Below are 24,726 nucleotides of genomic sequence, written 5' to 3' on the forward strand. Positions count from 1 at the left end.
CAGCATAAGAAGAATCACATCCAAAAACGCGTTTGTCTTCATTCTCCCCAGCATTTGAGGATCACCTACGCGCAGCTGCAGCCACGCCCTAACAGCACCCTGGCAGAACTACTGTAAGCCCAGCCCGACCAGCTCACACCCGCACCTGCTGGGGCGCCGACGTCCTCAGGACGACGGAACAGGTGCGCAGTTCGCTAATCTCAGGGTGATGGCAGCTGGAACCCCAACCACGGAGCGTTCCCGCCACAGACCCAAGAGATTCAGAAGCAGCAGCACCATCCTGGAACACTGCTAGGTGCTCGCTGGAAGCCTACATCGTCACCGTGCTCCTGAAGCCCATAAATTACAGGACTTCCTAGCTGACAGACGGTGGCATCTTGACTTAAAGGTCAGAAATTTAAGGAGAGCCTGGGTGGCTCAGTTGGTTAAGCGCCTGCCTTCGGCTCAGGTCATGATCTCGGGGTCCTGGGATGGAGACCCCACATCAGGCTCCCTGCTCAGCAGCGAGTCTCCTCCTCCCTTTGCCCCTGCTCTCCCCCTCCCCCTGGCTAGTGCATGCTCTCTCTCTCAAATAAATAAAATCTATTTTAAAAAAGGTAAGACATTTAAACTGTAAATACTGTAAAAGCAACCAGGCTCAGAAGAGCCTGGGGAAGAGGACAGAAATGGCCCTATGCTGCTGACTGTCTCGGTCTTCTAGTGACGTCCGGTGGCCCAGTGGCCCGGACTCCCGGGCACCCCTGCACGGGGCACGCTCTTCCGGGAGAGCTGTCTCGTGTCAACCTCTACCTCGAAGACGCAGTAGTGCAGTAAGAACAGGTGAAGCAATCCCATGCCTTGGCATGTAACCAAACAAGTTGAAACGTTACATCCACACGAAAACCTGCACACTGACATTTCCAGCAGCTTCATTCATCATCGCCACAACCCGGACGCCATCGAGGCATCCCTCAGCAGACGAATGGATAAATAAGTGACAGGAGTATTACTCAGCGCTAGAAAGAAATGAGCTATCGAGTCCCGAAAAGACACAAAGAACCTTCAGAGCACACTACAAACGGACAGAAGCCAATGTGAAAAGGCCACAGACTAAAGCTCCGACTATACGGCGCTCTGGAAAGGGTGCAGCTACGGACACAGTACATGGCTCAGCGGTTGCTGGGGGTGGGGGAGGGGATGGAGGAAGAGGCAAAGCACAGAGGAGTCTCAGGGAACTTTCTAACAATGGATGCGTACCATCACGCGTCTGTCCAGACCCACCAAATGCGCACACTGAGAGGGAACCCTAACGCAGACTACGGACTCCGGGGGAGGCTGATGGGCTAATCAATGTAGCTTCGCCCACTGTAAGGGATACAGAACTCTTGAAGGATGGGGGTGGTGTTGGCAGCAGGGAGGTGGTGCATGGCGGCGGTGGGGGCGGGGACGGGAACGATACAAGAAACCTCTGTACTTCCTGCTCCGTTTTGCTGTTGACCTAAAGCTGCTCTCACGAAGACAGTTTACTAAAACACAAAAGCGGGAGAGGGAGAACAAATGATGACAATATGCCCCCCCCCCGCCTTTTTTTACCAATGGCTTCTTTTTAGGGACTTTTATTTATATATTTATGAAATCGATGCTTCTGCCTCTGGCGTGTAATATATTTAACTCTGCTGAGATAGGAGGGTTTCCATAAACGCAAGGACAAAACCTGCAGCCCAACGAGAGAGAAACAGCTAGGGCTGAACCAGTGGGCACGCTCCACCATGAATACAAATTCAGAAGCCCGGGCCCCTGAGCCCAGAGCAGGAACGAAAGCTCGGTGTCCTCCTGGTAAGAAGTGCAGGGGAGGTGGGAGACACTTCCACCATAACAAACAGAAAATGAGGAGGACATTTCAACAAACAGAACTGGCCTTCATGCTTTTTTTTTTTTTAATGGATTTTTCTCCAGTATTAAAAGAATCTTTTGCTTAAGAGTGTGAAAGTGATTCCTGCCACTGAAAGGGCCCCAGATCTGCCAACATGCTTCTCACCTCTGCCCCAACCCTCTCTGTGTGACAGTGAATCAATCACTGAACTTCTTTCCAAAACCCGTTCCGCAGCAGCCCCGGGGTCGCCCCCACACCTAGGGGCCAGGGAGAGCACCTATGTGGCTGCCTTAGCTCCCAGGGCTCATCTAGTCAACACCCTTCCTCCCCTACGTTGGGTAGCAGGCCAGGTGCTCCTCTGGGCAAAGAATCATCAGTTCAAAAGGAGAAGCCTGTGGGAGAGGCCCTGCAGCCTCCCCACCACGGACCGTGGAAAGAGATCTGGGCTCGTGGCCACGTTCTCAACTCCAGTCCAGAGCCAGGCACAGAACCCCAGATGCAAGGACACAGAAAGCCACATGAACCTGCTCATCTTTTCTAAAAACCGTCTGGACTCCACCAGACGGAAGGTGGGAATCATAATTATACATTCCACTTTCCTTAAAAAACAAATCCAAAATACTGAGAAAGTAACTCTCAATTTTCCTCATTTTTTTTGCCAAAGGCTGACAAAAAGGAAAAGGCCGAACTGTTCCAGTGGAGGGGGAAGAGGTGCCCTCATGTGTGACAGGTCCTGTATCAGGACCCCATATGGCCAAGCAAACGCAAATCTAATGAGTTAACACTCGAGGAAAGTTCTGGAAGGAAAACGACCAACTGCTTCGCAAAGCTGCTTCTGCAGTATTTGGATCTTTTCACAGTAACATGCAAATACATTATCTTTTATACCCTACAGTGATTTTATTGGCTTATTTAAAAAAAAAAAAAAAAACATCAAGGGGTGCCTGGCTGACTCAGAAGAGCGTGTGACTCCTGCTCGCGGGGTCATTGAGCTCCAGCCTCACGCTGGGCATAGAGGTTACTAAAAAAATAATAATAAACTTAAAAAAAAAAAATCTGGGCTGGCCAGTGTGGACCCTAAAGGAGGGAGAAGCAAAGCAGGCCCTTTGCAGGCGGCCCCTAGGACACTGAGCGGAAGCAGCGGCTCAGCACAGTTTGCTGAGCCGGGATACTCCATCCTGACCCCCAGCCTCTGGAGCACCCTCAGATAACTTCAGGGAAAGGCACTTCAGCCAGCTGGGGACAAGAGCTCGATGCGTGGGGGGGTGGGCCAAGGCGTGGGCCCGCAGAGGCATGCAGAAGGGAGTGCCCTGCAAAGGGTGTCGGGGAGTCAGGGAGGCCCAGGCTCAGCCCCAGAGGAGGAGGGGAAGGCAGAGGGGAGCAGGGAGGCAGCCAGCCAGCCTCCAGATCCCTGCGGCAGAGGAAGGGAAGAGGATGCCTGAGGAGGGCACTTCCTTCCGACAGCAGCTGGTCATGCTAACCTGTTGAAGGGGGGACAGAGCTTTCTGGCTCCGAGGCCTCATAACTCTGTGTTCCGTGGCATGCGAGATCCCGAGCAGGGTCCCTGGGGACTGGCGTGTGGCACAGGGGCAACACCCTTCCTGCCCAGCTTCCCAGCTGCCCTTCCTACCTACGTTGTGGGAGGGGGGAGAGACACGTAGGTCCATGAGAAGCAAACACACCAAATTCCTGGGGCTACCTGCTCATGGCCTGTAACACATCCCTAAACATTCAGCTTTGGGTTTTTGCTTACCCCTCCCCCCCAATTTGGTAACAGGAAACAGCAGAAGCAGACTGAATGATCTCAAAAACCTTCTAAAATGAAAATCTAAAATAATAATAATAATAATAATAATAATTAATGTTTTAAAAAAGGAAAAGAAAATCTCTCATCTCCCAGGCCATATCCTGCTGAAGGAAGAATGCAGGGAAAGTCAGACCGCTAAAGGCCTGTTTGCAAACAAGCCTACAGGTTCATACCAAATACGAAAAGCCTCATGGGCCACTCATTTCATGGAGGGAGACCTCTGCCCTGAGCAGGTGGCATGGCCAGGAATGGAGGCCAGGTCTGGGGACCCCAGGTACCCCCCTCCTTTCGCTAAGAGAGGAGTCCACCAGCTGCTCCAGATTCTCTGCATAGGAGTGGCCTAGGGACACGACGGCGGGGCGGGGGGGGGGGGCAGCAGGCGTTGGTGGCCTTCTGTTGAAACTGTAGTAGTATCACATGTTCATGGGGTGGGGAGCTGGTGAAGATAATGGTCAGCCGAGGCAGCCCTAAAGTGAGAATGCCTCTGGCTTCTAATGTAATGGGTTTTGAGAGATATTTGCTGAATTGACTCCCAAGGAAGTAAAAACAGAAAACAAACAGGTCCCCTCAAGGCTTCAGGGCACAAAGGCAGCCAATCTCTCTCCACATCAGGTTGGTCACCCCGGCAAGGGGGCATCTGAGCCCTGACCTTCCTGCCGTACAGACAGCGAGGGTACAACTGAAAACAGATGCCATGGTGTCACAGCTCTCTAGGCAGAGCGGTCCCACCAGAGGCAAGTGTGACCTGGGAGCAGAGCCCCGCCCACACTCAGGGCCACCGAGATCGATGACCATCAGTATGCAGCCGGGTTTCTGCTGACTTGTTCCTTCATACATAAGAACAACTAGACGCTGCTCACATCTGGAGGCTATATTTTTATGATCGGACTTAAAATGTGGGATACAAAAAAGGTTACCGGTAATGGGGGAGAGAGCATTCAAAGAAATGGGTGACGTGCTTGTCCTCCAGGGTAGCTGAAGGGGTGGGGGGGACACCGTCCGAGGCTGATGTGACTGCTGATCTGGAGACAGGCCACATCATGGCCACACTGCGGACAGAACACACCGAAGCTTCAGACATGTGTCCCGAGGCAGATCGCCAGAGGCCACCAGGACAGAGTTCCTTCTCAAGTGGACAACCCTGACAGGCCAACCGCCAGGCTTTGCAACAGCAGAAACGTATTTCTTTCATGATCATGATTTTTGCAAGTGGCAACAGAGAGACTAGCTTATAACCCGCTTGCCGCCTGAACAACACAGGGCTTAGAGACACCTGTGCCCTTGAAAATCCATGTCACTTCTGACTCCAGAAACTTCACTGACAGCTTAGGGTCAACCAGAAGCCTTACCAGTAAGACAAACAATCGATTAACACATTATTTTGTATGTTATCTGCATTCACTGCATTCTTACAATAAAGTAAGAGAAAAGAAACTGTTATAAAGAAGATGATAAGGAAGAGAAAAATACATCTATGGTACAATATTTCACCCCACAAATCTGCATATATGTGGACCCATGCACTTCAAACCTGTGCTGTTCAAGGTTCAATGGCATTCTTAACCAGGAATGGCTGTAACCGTCTTTCAAGCCCGTAGGCCCCTCATGGGCATGATCTCGGCCCGCACCCTGTCAATGCTATTCCCATCACAGAGGCCAGAAAACCCCAGCTCGGGGAGGTTTGTGATTCAGTCACAGTCAAAAAGCCGGTAGATGGGGGAGCCAAAACTCAAACCCAAGACTCTCCACAGAGCCCAGGGTCCGCCTACTTCGGCCAGAGGAAAGGCGGAAGAATCAGACAGTGGCTCCAGAGACAGCTGATTCACCAGGAGCACCCAGGCATCAGAAGTCTGTCTGTGGCTGCTGGGGGTGGGCAAGCCAGAGGGGACCTCCCAGGAGCATTCTCCATGCCCTAACTGGCTGTGGAGGCTCCTGGGACACCAGAAGACAGCTCAAGTAGGAAGGCACAAAGGGCCTTACTCGATCTGGTGTGGGGCCCTTCTGGACAAACCTGGGCCACCTATCTGGGCCACTCTGTCTGACAGTCTCACCGGGGGTCACCCCTACCCACCCCCTTACCCATCGCCCTTTGTGCCCGGGAGCCAGTCCTCCTCCATGAACAGCCCTGGGCACAAGACCACCAACTACTCTGGTGCCAACCTCTTGCCAGGTTTGGGGAAATGCATTTTATTTTATTTTATTTTTTATTTTTTTTATTTTTATTTATTTAGTCAGAGCACAGGCAGACAGAGTGGCAGGCAGAGTCAGAGGGAGAAGCAGGCTCCCCGTGGAGCAAGGAGCCCGATGTGGGACTCGATCCCAGGACGCCGGGATCATGACCTGAGCCGAAGGCAGCTGCTTAACCAACTGAGCCACCCAGGCGTCCCGGGGAAATGCATTTTAAACACCCCATGCCATTAAACCACACAGCCACTGCAGGCAAAAACAGACCTCGCGCCACGTTCCTAACTACCTCTCCTCGAATTCAGTGTCCTCTGTCCCTCTGCCGTCTGTGCCAAGTTGGCCAGAGGCATTGCAAGGCATCCTCTCAGCCCATTTTCTTAAAACTGAGTTCAATTCTGAAAAACACAGCTGGTCTGCTCCCGGAATGGCACGAAGGTAACTACAGGAAAGATTTCCGTTTGCTTTTAAATCACATCGGGCTTCCAGATCCAGAAACGGGTCAGTCTGGCACCCAGTTCAGGAATCTGAGTACAAAATTAACTTGGCCACATCTTTCCTTATCAGTGATACTGAGCCCTTATATGGCAAGAGCTTTCTGGTGATGGGCAGGCATGTGGATATTCTTACCGGGACACCAAGCTAAGGAAAAATGACCGTCACTCTCCAACATCTGTAAGTACTTACAGGTTTACTTCCTCTCCTCTTTACTTACTCAGGACTTTTCCAAAGAGGGCCTGCTAGCTTTTGCATCACCCAAATCTGAGCACAAACACTGCAAATGGCTTCATACAGATGCAGATTTCTACACTGAAAATGTTGTTTCTTAAATACATTTTGAACCTGTATCTTCATCCCCCCCAGTACACCACACCCTTGTTTTTCCTGGCAGAGCCTTCTGTGTGTAAAAGTCCAATGCAGACTTTTCTTTGAATTCTCTTAGAATAAGGCAATTTGGGCAACATACTTCTGTCCTTCACACACCCCTCACATTAAAGTGGGTTTACGACCACAAACATTTTATATTAATAAATGTCTCAGCACACCCAAGCCTGAAAATCAGCTTTAAAATGCAGTGTTAACTAGAATCCCTTCCACAATCCACAACACCCTGGGAAAAACTCATCAACCCCAGCTTCCCTCCTGAAGGCTCCCAGGGTTAAAACAGAATGTGGGCTTAATTTGCACATTTCCTTTTTAGACTTCTTGCTCCTTTTGATTTTGCCCTTCATGGTCAAAGTTGAGTGTGAAAGGCCAGATTCTAACGGCACAAAACAGTGCAAATGCGAATGGCGCCGAATGGGTCTCAGTGAAAGAAAAAAGAGAGAAAGACCAGGTTTCTAAGCAGCATTGAACACTCAGGCCTTTGTGACTTAGAAGAGAACATCCCTGAGTTTCTTCTCCTATAGTTCCAGCGTTTCTCCCCTCTCGGAAGTGTGGGGATGGGAGTCTAGATCAAAGACCCAGACATGCCCTTATATGTAGCAAAGGCTTGCTGGAGCCCATTTAAACTCATCCCTTAGTTTTTCGATGGAAAAACGGGGCCCTATGCTCGCCCCCCAAACCAAAGCTTCACATGGTGCTCACCGGTAAAACATCTCAGGGAAACATCCTAACCTTGGAAGGCAGGCACCCCTTCCTTCTTTTTATCCTGCTTGACAGTCTCACTTGTCCCGTACAACTCATCACAAATATTAATGTATATCATTTTCTAAGTGTCTTCCCGGGCAGGCACGGGCTGAGAAGTATTATCTCCGGTTTACCCCGGGACGGGGCAGGGGCGGGGAGAGAAACTGAGGCTCCAGGAGGTTAAGGCACCCCGGGCCGCACAGCCGAAGAGCAGAGTGGATTAGAGCTCGGCTCGCTGGCTTACAATCCCCTGCTGTTCCCACCCGGGTCTGCCTCGTTTAGGAGCAGCCGCCTTCGGCTGCGGGAACTCTCCGGCTCCGGTGCGGCCCAGCCGCGCGGGTCTAGGAAGGGGTCTTTAAAGACCACCTCCTTTAAAGACCACCTCCTCGCGTCGATTCTCAAACTCCCTCTGGGGCGCCCCGCGGCGGCGGCGCCTTGACGCCCCTCCCGCCCACTGCCATCCCTGCCCCTCCTGCTTCCCAGCCCCTACCCCCGCGACCGGCGGGGCGACCTGACGCGGGCAGGGGCCACCCGGGCCGCGTCGGGGCGCGAGGAGGTGAGAGAGTTGCCGGCCACGGCCGCACCTACCTCGTCCCCGAAGCGCACCACCTTCTGGCCCGTGGGTCCGCGCAGGCCGGGGAAGCGCGCCAGGTCCTCGGAGTCCCCCGAGTCCCCCGGGTCGCGGGGCGCGGGAGCGCCCGGCCCCACCAGGCACCGGTCGATGATCTCGTCCTGCTGCGCGGGCGGCAGCCGCGCCCACTCTGGCCCGTACTTCTCGCGGATCTTCTCCTTGTCCTGCATGATCTTCCTGGCCATGGGGCTCAGCGACGAGAAGTAGGTGAAGCGCTTCCGCTCCCGGTCGTCCAGAGGCCGGTTCCCGCTCATGACCGCCGAGCGCGAGGCCGCGATCGCCGCCGCCATCGACGCCATGCCCGGCCTGGCCGCCGCTCCCCCTTCCCGCACCCCTCCCTGCGCCGCGCCGCCCCCGCAGCCTGGAGCCCCGCCCCTCGAGCCCCGCCCCCCGCCCCCAAGCGCGGAGCCCTTCCGCCCCCGAGCCCCGCCCCCGCGCCCGCCGACTCGGGAACCTCGCGCCTCACCGCCCGGGGAATCACCCTCCGTGCGCGCACCCCGGGGAACCCCGCCCTCCCCCACACCTCCGACGACCGTGCTGTTCGAGCCCGTGCACCCCCGGGACTCTCTGCCACCTCCCCGCCCCGCGGAGCGCAGCGCCTCGCAGCCCCGAGGACCCCGCCCTCCCCTACTCCCGAGGACCCCGCCCTCTCCCGCTCCCGAGGACCCTGCCTCCCGGGCCCACCCACCCCCGGGAACTCCGCCCTCCGCACCCCGAACCCGGGAGCCCCGCCCACCGCGCCCGCCCGACCCCGGGAACTTCGGGCACCCCGACCCCGGTACCCCGCCTTCAGCAACCTCCGCACCCCGGGGACCGCCGCGATCCGCACCCCCGGGTACCCCGCCCTCTGCACCCCGACCCCCGAGAATCCCGCCCACCGAGTCCGCCCAACCGCGGGATCCCCGCCCCCAGACCCGCCCACTCCCGGGAACCCTTCCCACCCACCCCCCGCCCTCTCGGGAACCCCACCCTCCGGGCCCCACGCTCGGAATCCCGCCCCCGAGCCCGCCCACTGCCGAGAACCCCACCCTCCGCGCCCCTCCCCCGCGTCCGGATCGCCCTCCCTCGTGGCAGCCGCTCCCCCACTTTTCAGGGCTCCCCTTGGGCGCCTCAGGGGGCGGCGGGCAATCCCGCAAGTCCGCTCCCGGCGGTCTGTCGGGGCTGCCGGTGGTGACCGCCATAGAGCCACGTGGCCAGTTGTTTGACAAAGGAAACTTTTCTCCCTCGGAGGAGAGGCCGGATTTAGGACCGAGCCACTCGCCGCGTCCTTCCTTTCCGGTCCCTTTCCCTGAGGAGCCTGGGGAGAGAGAACTAGCGTCGGGGCGTTCGCGGAAAATTAGTTCCCGCTGCTCCTAAAAGGACGGAGGAGGGAAACGAAGTGCCCGGTGACTCGCGGCGCCTTTCCCTGGAGGGACTACAGGACGAGCTCAGGACCGGCGGCCGGCGCACCTGCACCTGGTCTTCCCGCGCGCGTGGAGGTTTCCCCAGGCCGGCTGCGCGGTCGTAGGCATGCTGCCAAAACGCAGACGACGGGACAAGAGTCACTCTGGAATCTCAAAAATCAGCAACAGTTCCATGTTCGCAAACGCTGAAAGAGGGCAGAAAGTTTTCATGGGCAGAGAAGCAACAAACATCCCAACAATACTGGGACCGGGTCTGTCCTTTTGAAGTCTGTCCCAGACCACAAAAATTAAAATTACACAGAGCCCTCATCTCATTGCTATCAGGTTGGGGGCTTTTTGTGTTTTTGTTTGTTTGAGATTTTATTTGAGAGAGAGAGAGCATGAGCAGGGAGGGGGAGGGGCAGAAGGAGAAGCCGACCCCCTGCCCTGGCCCCGGGTAGGGGGTCCATCCTAGAACTCCAGGATCATGATCCAAGCTGAAGGCAGATGTCTAACTGACTGAGCCATCCAGGCACCCTCTCAGGCTGTTTTGAACAGGACTGTAAGGTCTCAGATGATGACCTCCACTCTTAGAACAAAAAAAGTTGCATATCAAATTTTACTTAGGGTCTTTGCCTCTAGAGTAAAACTTTGTTAATTCTGAACACAGTCCTAGAAACCACTGGCAAATAACTTGTTTTAAATGTGGGATAGCCTTTCATGTTCTGGCCCAGAAATCCTAAGAAAATATTTTTGGAATGTCATGAACGTGTCAAGTTTACAAGAAAAGATAGTGCTATTGCCAGTGTTACCAGCATAATATATTGAAGCAGTGGGAACAGCCACCAGATAATGGCCTGGGCTACACAGTATGGAGGACTATTTATGAAGCCACCAGATTGAGGAGAGTTTGACATTATTATTCTCTATTTAAACCAGTGCTTGCATATATGCTAAGTACACTAACCTGAATCCACCGAACCTCAGTGTCTTGTTTACTGCTGGGAACAAGAATGCCCAGCTCCGAGTGAGTGCTCAGTGACTTTACTGAATGAATCATGAATAAATCTATGAATGTAACATAGTTTGCATTATTATCCCTCTAATCCTCGTTTCATAAGGGGTGTGGGTCCTGTTTAAAGATGTTTTCTGGAAATTTAACTAACTGCTTCTAACTTGCTTTGAAATTCACACAGGAAGGGTGTCCCTTGTGGTTTACCAAGCAGTTGCAAAAATAAATGTTGCTTTTATAAAAGCACAACCTGATTAAGTATACTTCAGATCAAATATAACTTATTGCTGGAGAAGTCATGATCTAAATATGATATGGCATAAATCAGGGACATCAGCCCCAGTAGGTGAAGTCCGTGACCTGGGTGATCAGGCGTAACTAAAAGACAACTTCTTCCAGATTATAAGAAGAAACTCATGGGAATTAAAGCTTTCTGGCAAAGACTTGCCTGAATCTGGGGGTGGGGTGGACTTTATATACATATTTAGCTATGTTTGTCATATTTACCTACATAGAAGTTCTGTTGCTGTTAATGTGCAGCTATTTCAAGACTTTGATCTTACTTGAGGTTAAGGGTAGGGTTCGTTTCTGTCGCTCATCCCATGGGGCCTCCTACACAGGTGAATGTCAGCTAGGCTCTCAGCACGATGACTGTTGAATGAATTTGTTGTCCCAGTCACTTGAGTGCCCACTCTCCCCGCGGAGATGCCCCACAAGGTACTGGAAAACCATAGGGCAAGCCTTCTGTTTCTAAGAGTTGATGGACCAGCTGTAACATGTAGCGAGTCGGTCGCCAAACCTAGTGGTGAAATTCCAGACACTGTGGCAAACAGATGACCCTTTGGGGAAGGGATCCTTTTGACGACGCGGCGACGGGGCAGGGTACTGGCTGGTGATGCCAGCCTTCCTTACACGCTTCCAGCCTGGATGCAGGCAGGCTCCCTGAGTGCAATGATTCAACCCTGCATCTGTTACTGGTTATTCCAGCTGCTGCCCTGGAAGAGGATTGTTCTCGGCTGTTCACTCCCTCACCCAGAGAGAATGGGCATGGGCCAGAGTGAGCCTGGTTGATTTAGAAGTCTGGTACCCTGACCATTGAAGGGCAGCCTTCGTGACAAAGACAAGGGAGAAAGAATGTAAAGATAAGGAGATGAATGTAAAAATCTCCTCTTGGCAGAAAATGTGCTTTGACCACTTTGAGGAGTGGGTTCTTTTTCTAGTTGGAGGGAGTGCTTTCGCTGAGATAGTCATGGTCTGTCACCAAGTCTGGGCAGGTGTGGGGCACTCCCTGTGCCTCCAGGAACACAGTCATCTCCTCTGGGCAGAGCCACATGACCCACATGAGGCTCAAAAGTGGGTCTTTCTCCATTGACATCAAGGATGACCAGCTTAGCTCAGCTCTGTGAAAATGCGAAAAGGCCTCTTGAAAATTCCAAAACTCTTCTACCTGCCTGAAAACTTACCAGAGAAAAGCCTCCGAGATTTTTAGCCCTCTATAAGAATCTAAGTAAGTCTCGAAGCAATTGTTCATTCTTTTTTCCCTTCATCTGAAGTTCCCACCCCCCCAGCTCCAAAAATAGGAACCCCATCCTTAATTAAGCCCTGGCTCAAATGCCCCCTTCTCCGTGAAGTCCTTGTGACTGCCCACGCTCAAAAGAAGTAAGTAGGCACAAAGGAGACAGTTCCCCTCCTTTACAGCTTGATCTCAGATAGACTTCAGTGTCCCGGGAAGAACAATGCCAACATGTTGTGTCCCCCACCCCCATACCACCATCCCCAAGTTCATGTGTTGAATTCCTAATTCCCAGTGTCTGGCACTTGGAGTTAGGGCCCAAGCTCCCACTTGGGAGGTGATTGGGTCATGAGGATGGGGCCCCCATGATAGTAGGTTGCCTTCATAAGAAGATGGGAGATCGTGTGCCTCTCTCGTTGCTCTTTGCCCCATGGGGGAGGAGGCAGCCATCTGCAAAAGGGCTTCAAATTCATGTCAAGTCTTTGGTTTATGAAGAAGGTAGCTAAAGGGAGAGAGAATGGGGAGGGGCGCAGATAAAAGTGGCTGTTGGAGAGGAGGGTGTGAAAGAATGGGCAATGATTTATGGGCTGAGAAGTCAAGAGAATTCCTCTCTCCTCCGAGCTGTTCTTGACTTCTAAGCACTCCTTGATGTGGAATGCATTTTCCTGCCTTCTGTCCCTCTCTTCAGGCTGCCCTGTCATTTGTGAAATGGGCTCTTGGTTCTCGGCTTCTAAACGTAGACGGCCATCCCAGCTGTCTTGGGGAGCTCAGTGGAATCCACTAGAGCTCTCTGCTTGGCAGGAGACACGAGTCTGTTTGTTCCCAGACCGCTTTCATCATTAGCCAGAGCTCAGGGACCGGGTCAGAACTTCATGTGGTAGAAAAGACAGGCTTCCGGTTACCATAATATTTTCACTCTATGCTCCCTGCAGGGATTGAATCTATGTCCTTAAACCCCTTGAACCTGAAATGCCACCGAAATACCAAGATGCTCTAAAAAAAAAAAAAAAAAAAAAAAGGAAACCAATATGGAAAAGTGAAAAGAGTTGTCTGTTACGTTTCTGGAATTATATTTTACATTTTAATTCCTGTAAAAATATTGATTTAAATTCTGTGAAAATATAGAAACATGAAAATTGGCAAGGGCCGCGAGTCATTCACGTTTCCGGAGGGTGAGATGCTACGGCACACTGAAAATAGGAACGGTGCGCGCTGGCATCAGCGAACCGGTCACCTCTCTACTGTCCGGCTGGAAGGGAGGTGCCTCGCAGCTCTTCCGAGGGCCCCTGCTTCTGAGTAAGTGAAAGTCACTGGCCGGTACCCAAGGGGAGCCCTCGATAAATACTTTTTTAAATGAGAGGTGGCTGGAGGGGAGCATCTTGCCGACAACTTGGCCTTCACGTTTCAAGCTGCGGTCCTGCTCACCACGTCTTCCTATAGACTGCGCAAGAAGCAACTTGCGTCACGTTGGCAATGCTCTACGCCATCTCTCTTGTCCACTTCCGCCCCGGCCACCGTACACCGCCAGGTCTTCCCGTCCATCCTGGCGCAGCGAACCTTCCCACCTCCGCGCCACTCCCTCTGAGCCCATCCCTGCCAGCTTCTGCCTCCCTCCCTCCCAGCGCATCACCGGAGTCTCAGATAAGCAGGTCCATCCTTCCTTCTAGCCCTGTGCCCATCAGTCCATTCAGTTGGAAAACTCTTCTTCCTTGTGTCCACTCATCCAGATTCTACTGACTCTTGACCTTTTGGCTCAAATGCCATCTGGATGGAGGTCACCATGTCCCGTCTACACTGGAGGCTTTGGCATCTGTGACCACCAGCACAGTAGAAAGTATACCATAGGTGTTAACTGCAGATAAGGACAAGGTCAGGTGGCTCCAGGGACATCCATGAGACTGCAAGGAAGCTCTGGTGGTCATGAGGTGGCTCTGTGCCCGCCTGTGGGCCTGCTGTCCCCAGGGAGCCTCTCTGCCACCTCTTTGTCCCTCCTCCCTGCTGATCTGGTATCTCCAGCCTGGCCCCCTGCACATGGCCAAAGTCAGCTCCCTGTCCACAGGGTAAGGCGGAGCTCCTCTGCGTTCCTAGAAGAAGTGCTGCCCTAGAGACGCAGAAATATGGGCAGCTCTGATTAAGCTGTTAGGAAAACGCCATAAAACAGAGACCAGCGAGCTCAGGATAGATTTCAGACACATTACTATGTTCCTACATTAGTAACCAAGAGCTGGACGGCATCAGCCAGGGACAACGTCTGCACTCTTGCCTAAACCAGTCCCAAAGGGCAAAAGCCAGGCTTTCCGTGTATCATATACGTGGGGGCAAAGTCGAGGAACTTCTCAGCTCTTGCAAGGCTCTCCGCTCGTCTGGCTCTGCCCCCCTGCACCACCCCCCTCCCCAGCACCACCTCCTTCTGGGACAAAGGAGCCAGGGCTGGGGGACAATGCTGGGGCTTGTCTTGCGAGCTCCGTACATACAGCGTTCGCCTCATGACGCGCCGAGCCGAGTTTCGGACACAGAACTAAACACTCTCTTTCTCATCTGGACACTTGGAGCCTGGTACTAATAAACCAGAGCATCTTGGTTATCAACTTGTCTGCTTTTCCTCGGAGCTTGAAATGTGTGGAGAAAGACAAGTGGCCCTTTGTTCTGCTGGGTACACTTGGAGCTGGCCGTCCTTGGCGCCAGTCTTTTCCCAGCTAGAAGGCTGCGCGTCCCTCCGGGAGGGGTTGGGGGGTGGGGAGTGTCTCCGCAGAGCCATGATGTGGGCTCTGGAGCCAGACCACCAGTGCTTCCATCACTGTGCACATGCCGGGATGCAATCGCCCCCCGTGCCTCAGTTTCTAGATGTGTTCAGGAAGGAGAATGATTCTGAATCAGCTACTGCAGAAAGTCTGTATTTGGGTTTAAAGAGAGAAACCATGTATATAAAGTCCTGAAAAAGAGTGCCTGGCAGGGATGCCTGGGTGGCTCGTTCTGTGAGGCATCTGCCTTCTGCCGGGGTCATGATCTCAGGGTCCCAGGATCGAGTCTGGCATGGGGCTCCCTGCTCAGAGGGGAGCCTGCTCCCCCCAACCTCTGCTGCTCCCCCCATTTGTGCGCTCACTCTCTCACGCTCTCTAATAAATAAAATCCTAAAAAAAAAAAAAGAGAGTGTTTGTTTACAAGGAGATTGTCACCCCCCAGCCCTGCCCTAACTCCCCCCACTCTTGGGGACCGGAGAGGAAGCATGGGAACTGCTTCAGATAGGCTTTAAAGGTCTCAGATAAGCTATAGAGTGGGCCTCAAGGGTGGAGGAGTGAACATCCAGGACACTGCGATCCTGGGAGGAGGGTGGGAAGGGAGGGAGGGAGGAAGAGGAGGGCTGCCCCTTGTAGGGGAGGAAGGTCAGAGCAGAGGATGGGTGCCTGGGGGAGCTTGGTGGATGGGAGAGGGCTCAGGGTTCCAAGAGGGGCCCTGGCTTTCCCTGGGAGAGCTGCTGTTGCCCCAGGCTTCTCCAGTCTCAGAACATTAGGCAAGGGAAGGGGCGCCTGGGTGGCTCAGTCTGTTAAGCGTCGGACTCCTGGTTTCTGCTCAGGTCATGATCTCAGGGTCCTGAGATGGAGCCGTAGGTTGGGCTCTGGCCTCAGCGGGGAGTCTGCTTGAGATTCTCTCTCCCTCTGCCCAATCACCCCACCATGAGCTCACACACATTCTCTCTCTAAAATAAATAAATCTTTTCCTAAAAAAAAAAAAAAAAAAAAAAAAAAAAGGAAGGAGAGAGAGAAAAGAGCTTTAGGCAAGGAGGGTGGCCCCCAGAGAGATCCTCGGGCAGCACCCACCTATGAGAGCACAGCCTTCTGCCGTGGGGCCCATCCTAAATCCCTCAGACCAAGAATGTCCTTACTAGCCCAGGCAGGCTGGCCAGGGAGGAAGGCCCTCTGTGGCTTAGCTAGGGGCACCTCTCAAGACTCAGGGGCCTGGGCCCAGGAGGACAGACACCCGCTGTGGACAGGGCAGCCCGATGTGGGCAGAGATGTGGGGCACACAGGGTTATTCTGGGAAGGCCGGGCATTCCGGCCTTGTGAGGGACCAAAGCTGCCCTTCTCTCTCCAGGCGACCAAGATTGTTGGCTTGACCCAACTTCCATCCGGCTCCTGAAACTGTGGCCTGTCTTCAGCAAGAATCCTGTGAAATTTGTGCAAACACCCCAACCCCTGATGTTTCCTCTTCCTTAATTCACACCTATTTAGTTATAGATGCTCAGCAAATGTTTTTTTAAGAATTTAAAGGACAGGGCCAGAATGGGAGATGTTACCTGCCATCCTTTCCGTAAGCATGTGTCCAGAGTGAGTGTGAGAGATGTATGAATCGGCTGTGCTCTTGGTAAACCTTGAGGGGTGGCAGAATACACCAACCTCCAAAAAACCATTTTGGTATAAGGATTATTTTGAGCTGAAGATAACTGAAAAGAAGTGAATGCAAGAAAAGTCCCCTGGTCTCCAACTATGTGCCTAAAAGCAGGACATCAGTTTACAAAGGTGTCCCTTCTACCACCTGGTGAGGAAAGACAAAGGCTAATCGCCTGAGACAACATTAAGTCCTTATCGATGAAAATGGTATAGACTCTGATCTGCATAACATACCTTACTGTAGATTTCCATGCTTCTCCTAGTACTCTCTCAAAACTCTCTTCCCCCACACTTTTTTCCCTTGTTTAGTGGAAGATGGTATTTAAGCCAGAGTTCTAAGCCACCTCAGAGTATCACTCATTTTTCCCTGAGTATCTTCCATGTATACGGGACGTATACATGTCAATAAACCTGTTTCGTTTTTTTTCTTCTTAGTCTGTCTTCTATTACAGGGGTCTCTGCCAGGAACTAATAAGGGTAGAGGGAAAATTATTTTTCCTCTGCTACAGTTTCAATTATTTCTTGTTCACTTTTCACAGAAGGAATATTTAAAAATACATCTGCCCTTCCAAAATGAGTTCTAAGTACAAGCCAACTACCTTGTGTAGTGCTGGACAGAAGAAAGCACCATCTATACCCTGCTAGAAGAAAAAAAATTATATCTTATTATTGTTGTATTTGGTGGCTCAGTTGATTAAGCATCTGACTCTTGTTTTCAGCTCAGGTCTTGATCTCAGGGCTGTGAGTTCAAGCCTCACATTGGGCTCCACACTAGACATAAAAAACAAAACAAAACAAAACAAAAATACTTCATTGTTGTTGTTGAACTTTTAGAGAGATGGTTTGTCAGACCTCAATATAGGATCTTCCTAAGGGACTTTCAAAGGTAATTTGAACCATGCTTAATATCCACCTTATACATGGCCCTCTATAATTAAGACAGAATAGAAACTATACCAGAATAGGACCATCCAGGAGAGCCACTGGAGACCTGGAACACTAGCTGGGATGCTGTTGGTCCTATAACAGAATTGGGGGGTGGGAAGGGTCTCAGATAGGCTGGCTGCAGTTGGACTGGGAAGCCACAGATGCCAGAAATCACAAATAAATCTTGACAAACTTGAATATGGGTTGAACATGAGGGCCAAAGAAAGGTGGAGGTAACATCCAGCAAACTCTGAGCTCAAGTAGCATGGGGAATGGTTGGGGGAAAGGCAGAAATCAAGAGTCAGGGGGGAAAAACTGAGTATTGGGAAAAGGAGTTGAATTTGGCTACACATATTGAGTTTGAGGGAATGGGGGTACACAGGGTTAGCATCTACCTGCAAATGCAAGGCTAGGGTTGACAGGGAGGTCGGCACCAAGAATTGTGTCAAGATGAGGGTTAAAACCATGAGAACAGATGTGGGACAAGAAAAGGCCAGGACAAAATCACGGAAGAACACAGTCCCTGTTAAGGATCTGACTGGGCATGGGAGGGCCCTGGTTGCAAAGAGAGTCAGGGATGAGGGTCGTGGGGGCCACCCTTTTTTAGCCATGCTTGGTGATGCAGCCACATCATCTTTTAAAATGAATCTAATCAAGCCCTTCCCATGCTTTAAAATTTTCCTTCATCAACTGCAAGATTCTCCACTTTCTTCTGCTCCACACTTTCTATGCAGCCCTACCTATAAGCCATCCCAAGGATGTCATGTGCTTTCTCATCTCTGGTTCTTTTGTCCCAGTTTTTCTTCTTCTAGGAGGCTCCTTCCATCCTACCTAGCAAACTCCTACTTACCTGCCAAGGTCCAAAACACTCATCACCTCCTCTGGGTAGCCAACTCCCAGTAATGCACCTCAGGTGTAAATCATTAGGTCCTTTTGGTTTTCTCACAGCACTTTTTATGCTGTTTTTTAAAGTTACTGTCATTTTGTATTGTTATTATTATGTCTTCTTTCTGAATCAAGCCAAAGATCCAGCAGCGCAGGGTAGGGAAGCAGGAACAGGTACCAAAGTGGAGAGCAGAAGCCCTGCCAACACCAGGACCATGGACAGAGAAAGAGAAGGCATCAGAATGGGGGCTAAGAAGGAAACAAGAGACTGTCTGAAGCCGATGTTGGAGCACACTCTAGAACTAGCAGATCTGGGAGTCAATGACAGCATGTGGACTTTTAATTGCCTTGATTAGCTGATGAGAAGGGTTTCCGGAAGTCCTCCCTGGTCTTCTAGAAGCTCTGCCTTCATAGGTTTGGGGAACAGAATGAGGCCTGACATACTAGTCTCACCTGAGATTTGATAAATATACTTTTCTAACCCATGTTGACCCTTCTTGTGACTTTTCCAGATTTGATCACACCCCCAAGACTCCTAGTAAAATCTTTACCAAAACCTCTTGTAGGATGCTCCCATCAGTGGCTTTAGTCTTTTTGAAGCTTCAAATTCCAGGTAAGTAATGGGAAAGGCTCTAACAACCTCTCTGTTAGTTCTCATTGAGTGAGAAACTCTCTGGATGTTTTTCTCGCTTCACCGTTAAGGAAGAAAACCAGTAGGTTTATGTGGAACAATGTGATTGTCCTCTTACCCTCAAATATGTTTCTCTTTCTGACTTGCCCACATTTTTCAATAACACGTATCGCTAGAATTATTATTCCCAAGTTGAATGAGATGTTTAATTATGTCTTGAACAGCTTTTCAAGCTGATATGTAAAACAAGGTGACGGCAGGCTGGGAGCTTTTTCAAAATCTTGACTTTAAAGGAAGCATTTGAAGGGGATGTTACAGAAGTTTAAAGTAGTTATTTCCCTAAATGATGCCTAAAAAGAGCCACTTTAGGTCAACTTTATTGCACTTGTTTTTATGATTTTATAAATTATAAAATATCTGATTCAGGATATAAGAGGATTCTTTTTTCATTTCCATTTCATGTAATTTTAGTTAATTTGTCAATCAAAATTAACTTTGATCATAGTTAAAAATTTAGTTTAAAAATTAACTTTGATCATAAAGATAATAAATTTCAACATAAAAAAACAAAGAAAACTATATATAATTATGTAAACATAGTTTAATATAACTATGTAAACATTATATATAACTATGTAAACATTCGATTTTCTTTTTTACATGCATATGTGTGCAAACGACAAATATTCATTAAGCTATTTTCATTACATAATAAAGTTTTTATTATATAATTAAAAAATTGACTCTAACTTGCCCCTTTTACTCAAGAATGTTATGAACATTTTTCTAATTTTGTTAAATATTCTAACACATGATTTTAATAGTCATCTAGTATTCCAAAATAAGGGAATACATAATTTATTCAACCAAACCCATATGTTGGAACTTTTAAAAATACCAGAAGGAAGGTCCTTAGTAAGATTCACTGTTCTTGAAACAGAATCTCCCTCTCCCTCAGTGGGTGGGCGTGGTTCTGTACCGGTGATCCTGTCTCCCTGGCAACGGGGCAGGGCCAATCAGAGCACTCTACTTAAGAACCCAAGTAGAGACCAGGGAGACAATCTCTGGGCAGAGCACGTGCATGAACACACACACACAGTCTTATTCTTTCACAATGTGATTTGAGGGACAGAATATAAACATCCTGGTGTCTTTCCAGATGGCCCCTCACTTTGGGTCCTTTCCTGAGGCCTGGCTTTAGGAAACACAAGGGCCAGGCTGTCCTTGTAGGAAATTCTCCCCTTTCTCCTAAGTTAGCTTGCAAGGTTTGCCTTTGGAGGGTTCTGTGTAATGATAAAGGAGTAAACTTAAAGGAGTAAACTTTAAAGGAGTAAACATTTTTATGGGTACAGACTGCAATGCTTTTCTCCAGAAAAGTCATGTCTGCCTGTGAGTTTCTTGGATTTTGGCACGGAGGCTCTTCACTGGAGATGGATCTCGCTAGGAAGCATGTGGGCTGTTTAATATTACGTGCTAGCTGAGGGAAAGATGCAAACATATCCATTTGCAAGGTATCAACAGAGCCTTAAGTTGCATTCCCAGGGGTGCACATTGTAATCATAGTTGACATGCGTGGGCACAGGACTCAGTACAGTGGAATTTTCCTTTAGGGAGGTGGAGGCTAGGGTAATTTTCCCGACTAATTTGGAGCAGAGAACTATTCCTGTAAATGGTAGTAATCCAAGCCCATTTGCCAAGAGGCAAGGACTTATGGGCTTGTTTCTGTCATCTATGCTCATTTTAGCCGTGAAATGTTAATTTCTGGCTCCCTGGTAAGGGGGTCTCTCTGGAGAAGGACCAGAACCCAATAAAATGGAGGAAGGTCTCTGCAGAATATTCCGTAGCTACACCCACTGTATGGACTGTAGATGTTATGACCCCGTTCTTCACGAGTCCTCAGTCAAACCTTCCATGATTTGCTCTTTTCACTTGCCATCTTGCTTCTCATTATTTCCAACCATTTGTTTCCTAGCTGGGTACTCTGCCTTTCCACCAGGGCAAAGTGAAAAATCTTAAGGGAAAGGACCTCATGTATTAATCAGGGTCTGGCTGGACCCTACAGCTCAGGCTGCTTTCCTCATGCTCCTTTATAAGGAGAGATTCCTCAGTGTCTCTTCGGGCTCTCGGGTATCTGCTAAGGGACACCTAGACAGGACCACCCCATTTTACAAACAGGGAATCTCTCTAGTGAGTTCCCTGAAGTTAGCAATTGGCCCTTTCCCCAGACTTTAAAATTGGCTTGTTTATAATGCTCCGACACCAAAGTAATGAAACTAAATTAAGGCCAGAAGTGTCTATCAAGGCATGGACTGAATCATTTGTCTACACTCAAGACAAGAGCTCCCTGTTGCTCTGGAGGGCATTTCATTGAACCCCACTACTGAGCCACTCTCGAAGAAGCATTCCAACATGTCGGTGTCACCTCTCCCATTGCCCTCTGTCATTGCCCTCTCCTATTTGGTCATAATTACTCAAGAGATGACTGTTGAGGTTTAAAGACACAGGCTCTAGGTCAGTCTGGCAACGTTCAAATCCCAGCCCCATCGTCTGGAGGCTGTGTGATCTGATGTTTTCTCTGCTTCCATTTTCCCACAGGTGCTATTTGCTGTCACGCTCTGCATGTCTCACATAAGGACTAAATGAGGTAATACCAGCAAGTGCTTAACACAGTGCCTGCCAAATTGTAATGCTCCACAATTCAGAGCTATTATTATTATTTACTTGTCTATTTTTTCTTTATTAAAGATTGTATTTATTTGAGAGAGACAAAGAGAACAAGTGGGTGGGGAGAGAGGGAGAGGGAGAACCAGGCTCCCCACTGAGCAGGGAGCCCCGCTTGGGGCTTGATCCCAGGACCCTGGGATCATGACCTGAGCAAAAGGCAGAGGCTTAACCAACTGAGCCACCCAGGTGCTTCCCTACTTGTCTATTTTCTTAACTTGGCTGTGAATGTGCAGAGACTGTGTCTTCGTTGTTTTTGTTTCCCGGCATTTAGCTCAGTACCTGGCACCCATGGTGGGTTCTCAATGAACATTTGTGGGTTGGATGGCTGGGATGAATGACTGACGGAATGAATGAGCTAGAGACGGACACATTTTTGCAAGCAGTGTCCATGTCCCATCTTGTTCCTTTTTCTTCTATTCTGTTTTCTTGTATCGGAAGGACAGGTGTAACGCCGCAAAAGGAGCACAGAGAAAGGTTTTCGTGGCACATGCTCTTCCTCATCTCTGTCAGCAGACACCACGTCCCTTGTCTACTATGTGATGATCTGAGAGCCATCTTTTAGCCATTGTCACCAATGGTTTTCCCGGTCTTCATGTATAATGAAGAAGGGAGACTAGATATTGAGCTACAGGGATTAGGCTATGCCATGGAAAGCGTGGTTCTTCTATAGGATCTGTTTTCTAAGGATGCAAATTGCTACAGATACAGCCATAAGCAAAAAGAAATAGTGGAAAAACACACACATGGAGTAAAAATAGAGATGTACGGGCCATATGATCTCATACCTGAGGGTCAAGGTTACCTCTTGGGTAAGGCAAGGGCTGCTGCTGAGATTAGGGAAGAGTGCACGGTGGGTTTCAGCTGCATCTGATGGTTTCTGAAGCCAGGTGGTGAGCCCCTAGGTGTTCACGTGTCATTTTTTATACTTTGTATGTTTCACATATTTCTTAATAGATCAGAATTGACAGCCAAAGATCACGAAGACAGTTGAAATACAAATGACTAATAAACGCAAGAAGAGATGTTCAAGTTGGATGGGAGAGGAAGAGATATCTACCGACCTGTGTATCATCGACATAGATGTAGATATACGGGGGTGGGGAGACAGAGATATCAAGCAGAAAGAAACCCTAGGCAAAGCAGATAATAGCGCTACCAGCAAGGGAAGTACCCCTGCAGGGACAGCTTTCCTCTTATTGTGCTGCTGGAGGGCACCTGGAGGTCCAGAGGACAAGGCAATCAGTCAGACTCACACAATTTGCCTTCAGCTCCCAACACTAAGGACAGAGAGAGGGATTTCAAAGGCTCTCCGGAGAGTGTTTGAGTTTTGCTTGTCTACTCCAAAGAGGGAGAGGAAAAAGCAAAGTTGTGAAGCAGGGGAGAAAAAGCCTCAGTGAGTCCCTGGTACAAACAGGGCGCGTGGCTGGCCTGAGGAGGAGCATGTGACTTGGTATCAGGACTGTGGGTTCAAGCCCCACACTGGGTGTAGAGATAACTAAAAGAAATAAATTAAAAAAAAGGAGGAGTGTGTGGTTAGAGGCTATGGGTTTCATTTTAGGGCGGTGAAAGGCCAGGAGGGATTTAAGTGCAGCCGCAAGAAGACAAGCCCGAGACTACAGAAGTGATCCAGCAAGAGTGCAATCTGGGGAGGTAGCAATGCTGCCAAGAAGAGTGGGGTGCAGTTTTGTAGGAGGGACGTTAGAGCTGACTTTAGCAAGGACAGTGTTGACCTCGAGGAAAAGAGTTGAATTCTGGGTGACATTTCTGGACTAATCCATGGTCCCCTCTAACACGTTTCAAATTCTCCAATGGATAAAGGGATTCTGAGACTAACAAGTAGAGGTAGATGAGTTATCTGAAGTCCCTGTATTAGTAATAGCTGTAGTGTGAGAGAACCAACCCCCAGGCACACGACTGAACCGACCTGCGTTGGGAACACAGCTTCTCATGCTCGCACCTGACCGGGGCAGAGAGGCAGCCCTGACGCGGGGTTTCTAGATTCTTCATCACAGGGCCAGAGGGGGAAAGAGGCTGAGGAAGTCACCCACGTACCAGGAGGGCCTTAACTCTACACCATAAAATCAAACGGGTAAGGGTCGCTAACAAGGCAAAAACCAAACACAGACAAAAGAAACATGGTGGTCTTGTTTCCTCAGAATGACCAGAAAGTTTTGATATGAAATTTTAAGGGTAAAAGCGAACTAAATTCTAATTTTTAAGAAATAAATTGATGTTTTTTTTAAAAAGCTTTAAGCAGGGGCGCCTGGGTGGCTCAGTCGGTTAAGCATCTGCCTTCGGCTCAGGTCATGATCCCGGGGTCCTGGGATTGAGCCCTGCCATCAGGCTCCCTGCTCAGCGGGGAGACTGCTTCTGCCTCTCCCATTCCCCCTGCTTGTGTTTCTTCTCTCGCTGTGTCTTTCTTGGTCAAATAATAAGTAAAAACCTTAAAAAAAAAAAAAAGCTTTAAACAGAGAACAGCTTGTAGGATGGAAATGTGACTGGTTTTTATGTGCAATTTTTCAATTTAATACTGAAGAGGTGATGAGAAACTTCAAATATCATGATATAAAAACACATTTCAGATCTTCCTGTGACAAGAGCCCTCAAAGACGGGAACGGGAGTGTTAGTGGTTAGTACCTTCTTGGTCACCAAACAGAACTACTTGTAATATTTTGTTCAGACCACCGCCAACTGGGCCCGAGCATTTTGAGACTTGGGGCAGAAGATGGAATGTTCTCCCAAAACATCTTGAAGTCATAGAATTTGGCATGTTAGTATATCTGATGATGTGATGATCACCTTATCTGAATGAGGAGAAACTGGGCTATCTAAATAAAAATTGAAATGTAGGAATTTGGAGATGGTTTCAAGAAAAATATGTTCTAATTCTGGGGTTTAGACATTATTGTCATATTTTAGAAAAGTCAAGGGGCGCCTGGGTGGCTCAGTCGGTTAAGCGTCTGGCTCTTGGTTTCGGTGCAGGTCAGGATTTCATGGGTTGTTGAGAGAGCAAGCGTGGTACGGGGCTCGGCACTGAGTGAGGAGCTGCTGGGAGACGCCCTCCTCTGTCCCTCCCCCCACTGATGCAACTAGGCACTCTCTCTAAAATACATAAATCTTAAAAAAAAAAAAAAAAAAGGAAAGAAAAAAAAGAGAAAAAAGG

The 24,726-nt window shown here is 49.8% G+C and overlaps 2 protein-coding genes across 3 annotated transcripts in view; one reads left to right on the forward strand and one right to left on the reverse strand.

Annotated features, from left to right (window-relative positions):
- Nucleotides 1–8,480, reverse strand: part of LOC309857901 (uncharacterized protein C1orf198) — a 32,378-nt gene extending 23,898 nt beyond the window's left edge. The window contains exon 1 of one of the 2 annotated variants that reach the window (XM_082718926.1): nucleotides 8,058–8,480. In XM_082718926.1, the coding sequence (XP_082575052.1) occupies nucleotides 8,058–8,399 (342 nt within the window). In that variant the 5' untranslated portion in view covers nucleotides 8,400–8,480. The remainder of the gene's footprint in view (nucleotides 1–8,057) is intronic. The other variant, XM_082718925.1, reaches the window with a different exon arrangement.
- TRIM67 (tripartite motif containing 67) overlaps nucleotides 1–24,726 on the forward strand; it is a 357,821-nt gene that overhangs the window by 64,162 nt on the left and 268,933 nt on the right. The gene's annotated exons all lie outside the window — the stretch shown is intronic.

The sequence above is a fragment of the Mustela nivalis genome, assembly GCF_964662115.1.
Source record: "Mustela nivalis genome assembly, chromosome: 2".
Classification (NCBI taxonomy): Eukaryota; Metazoa; Chordata; class Mammalia; order Carnivora; family Mustelidae; genus Mustela; species Mustela nivalis.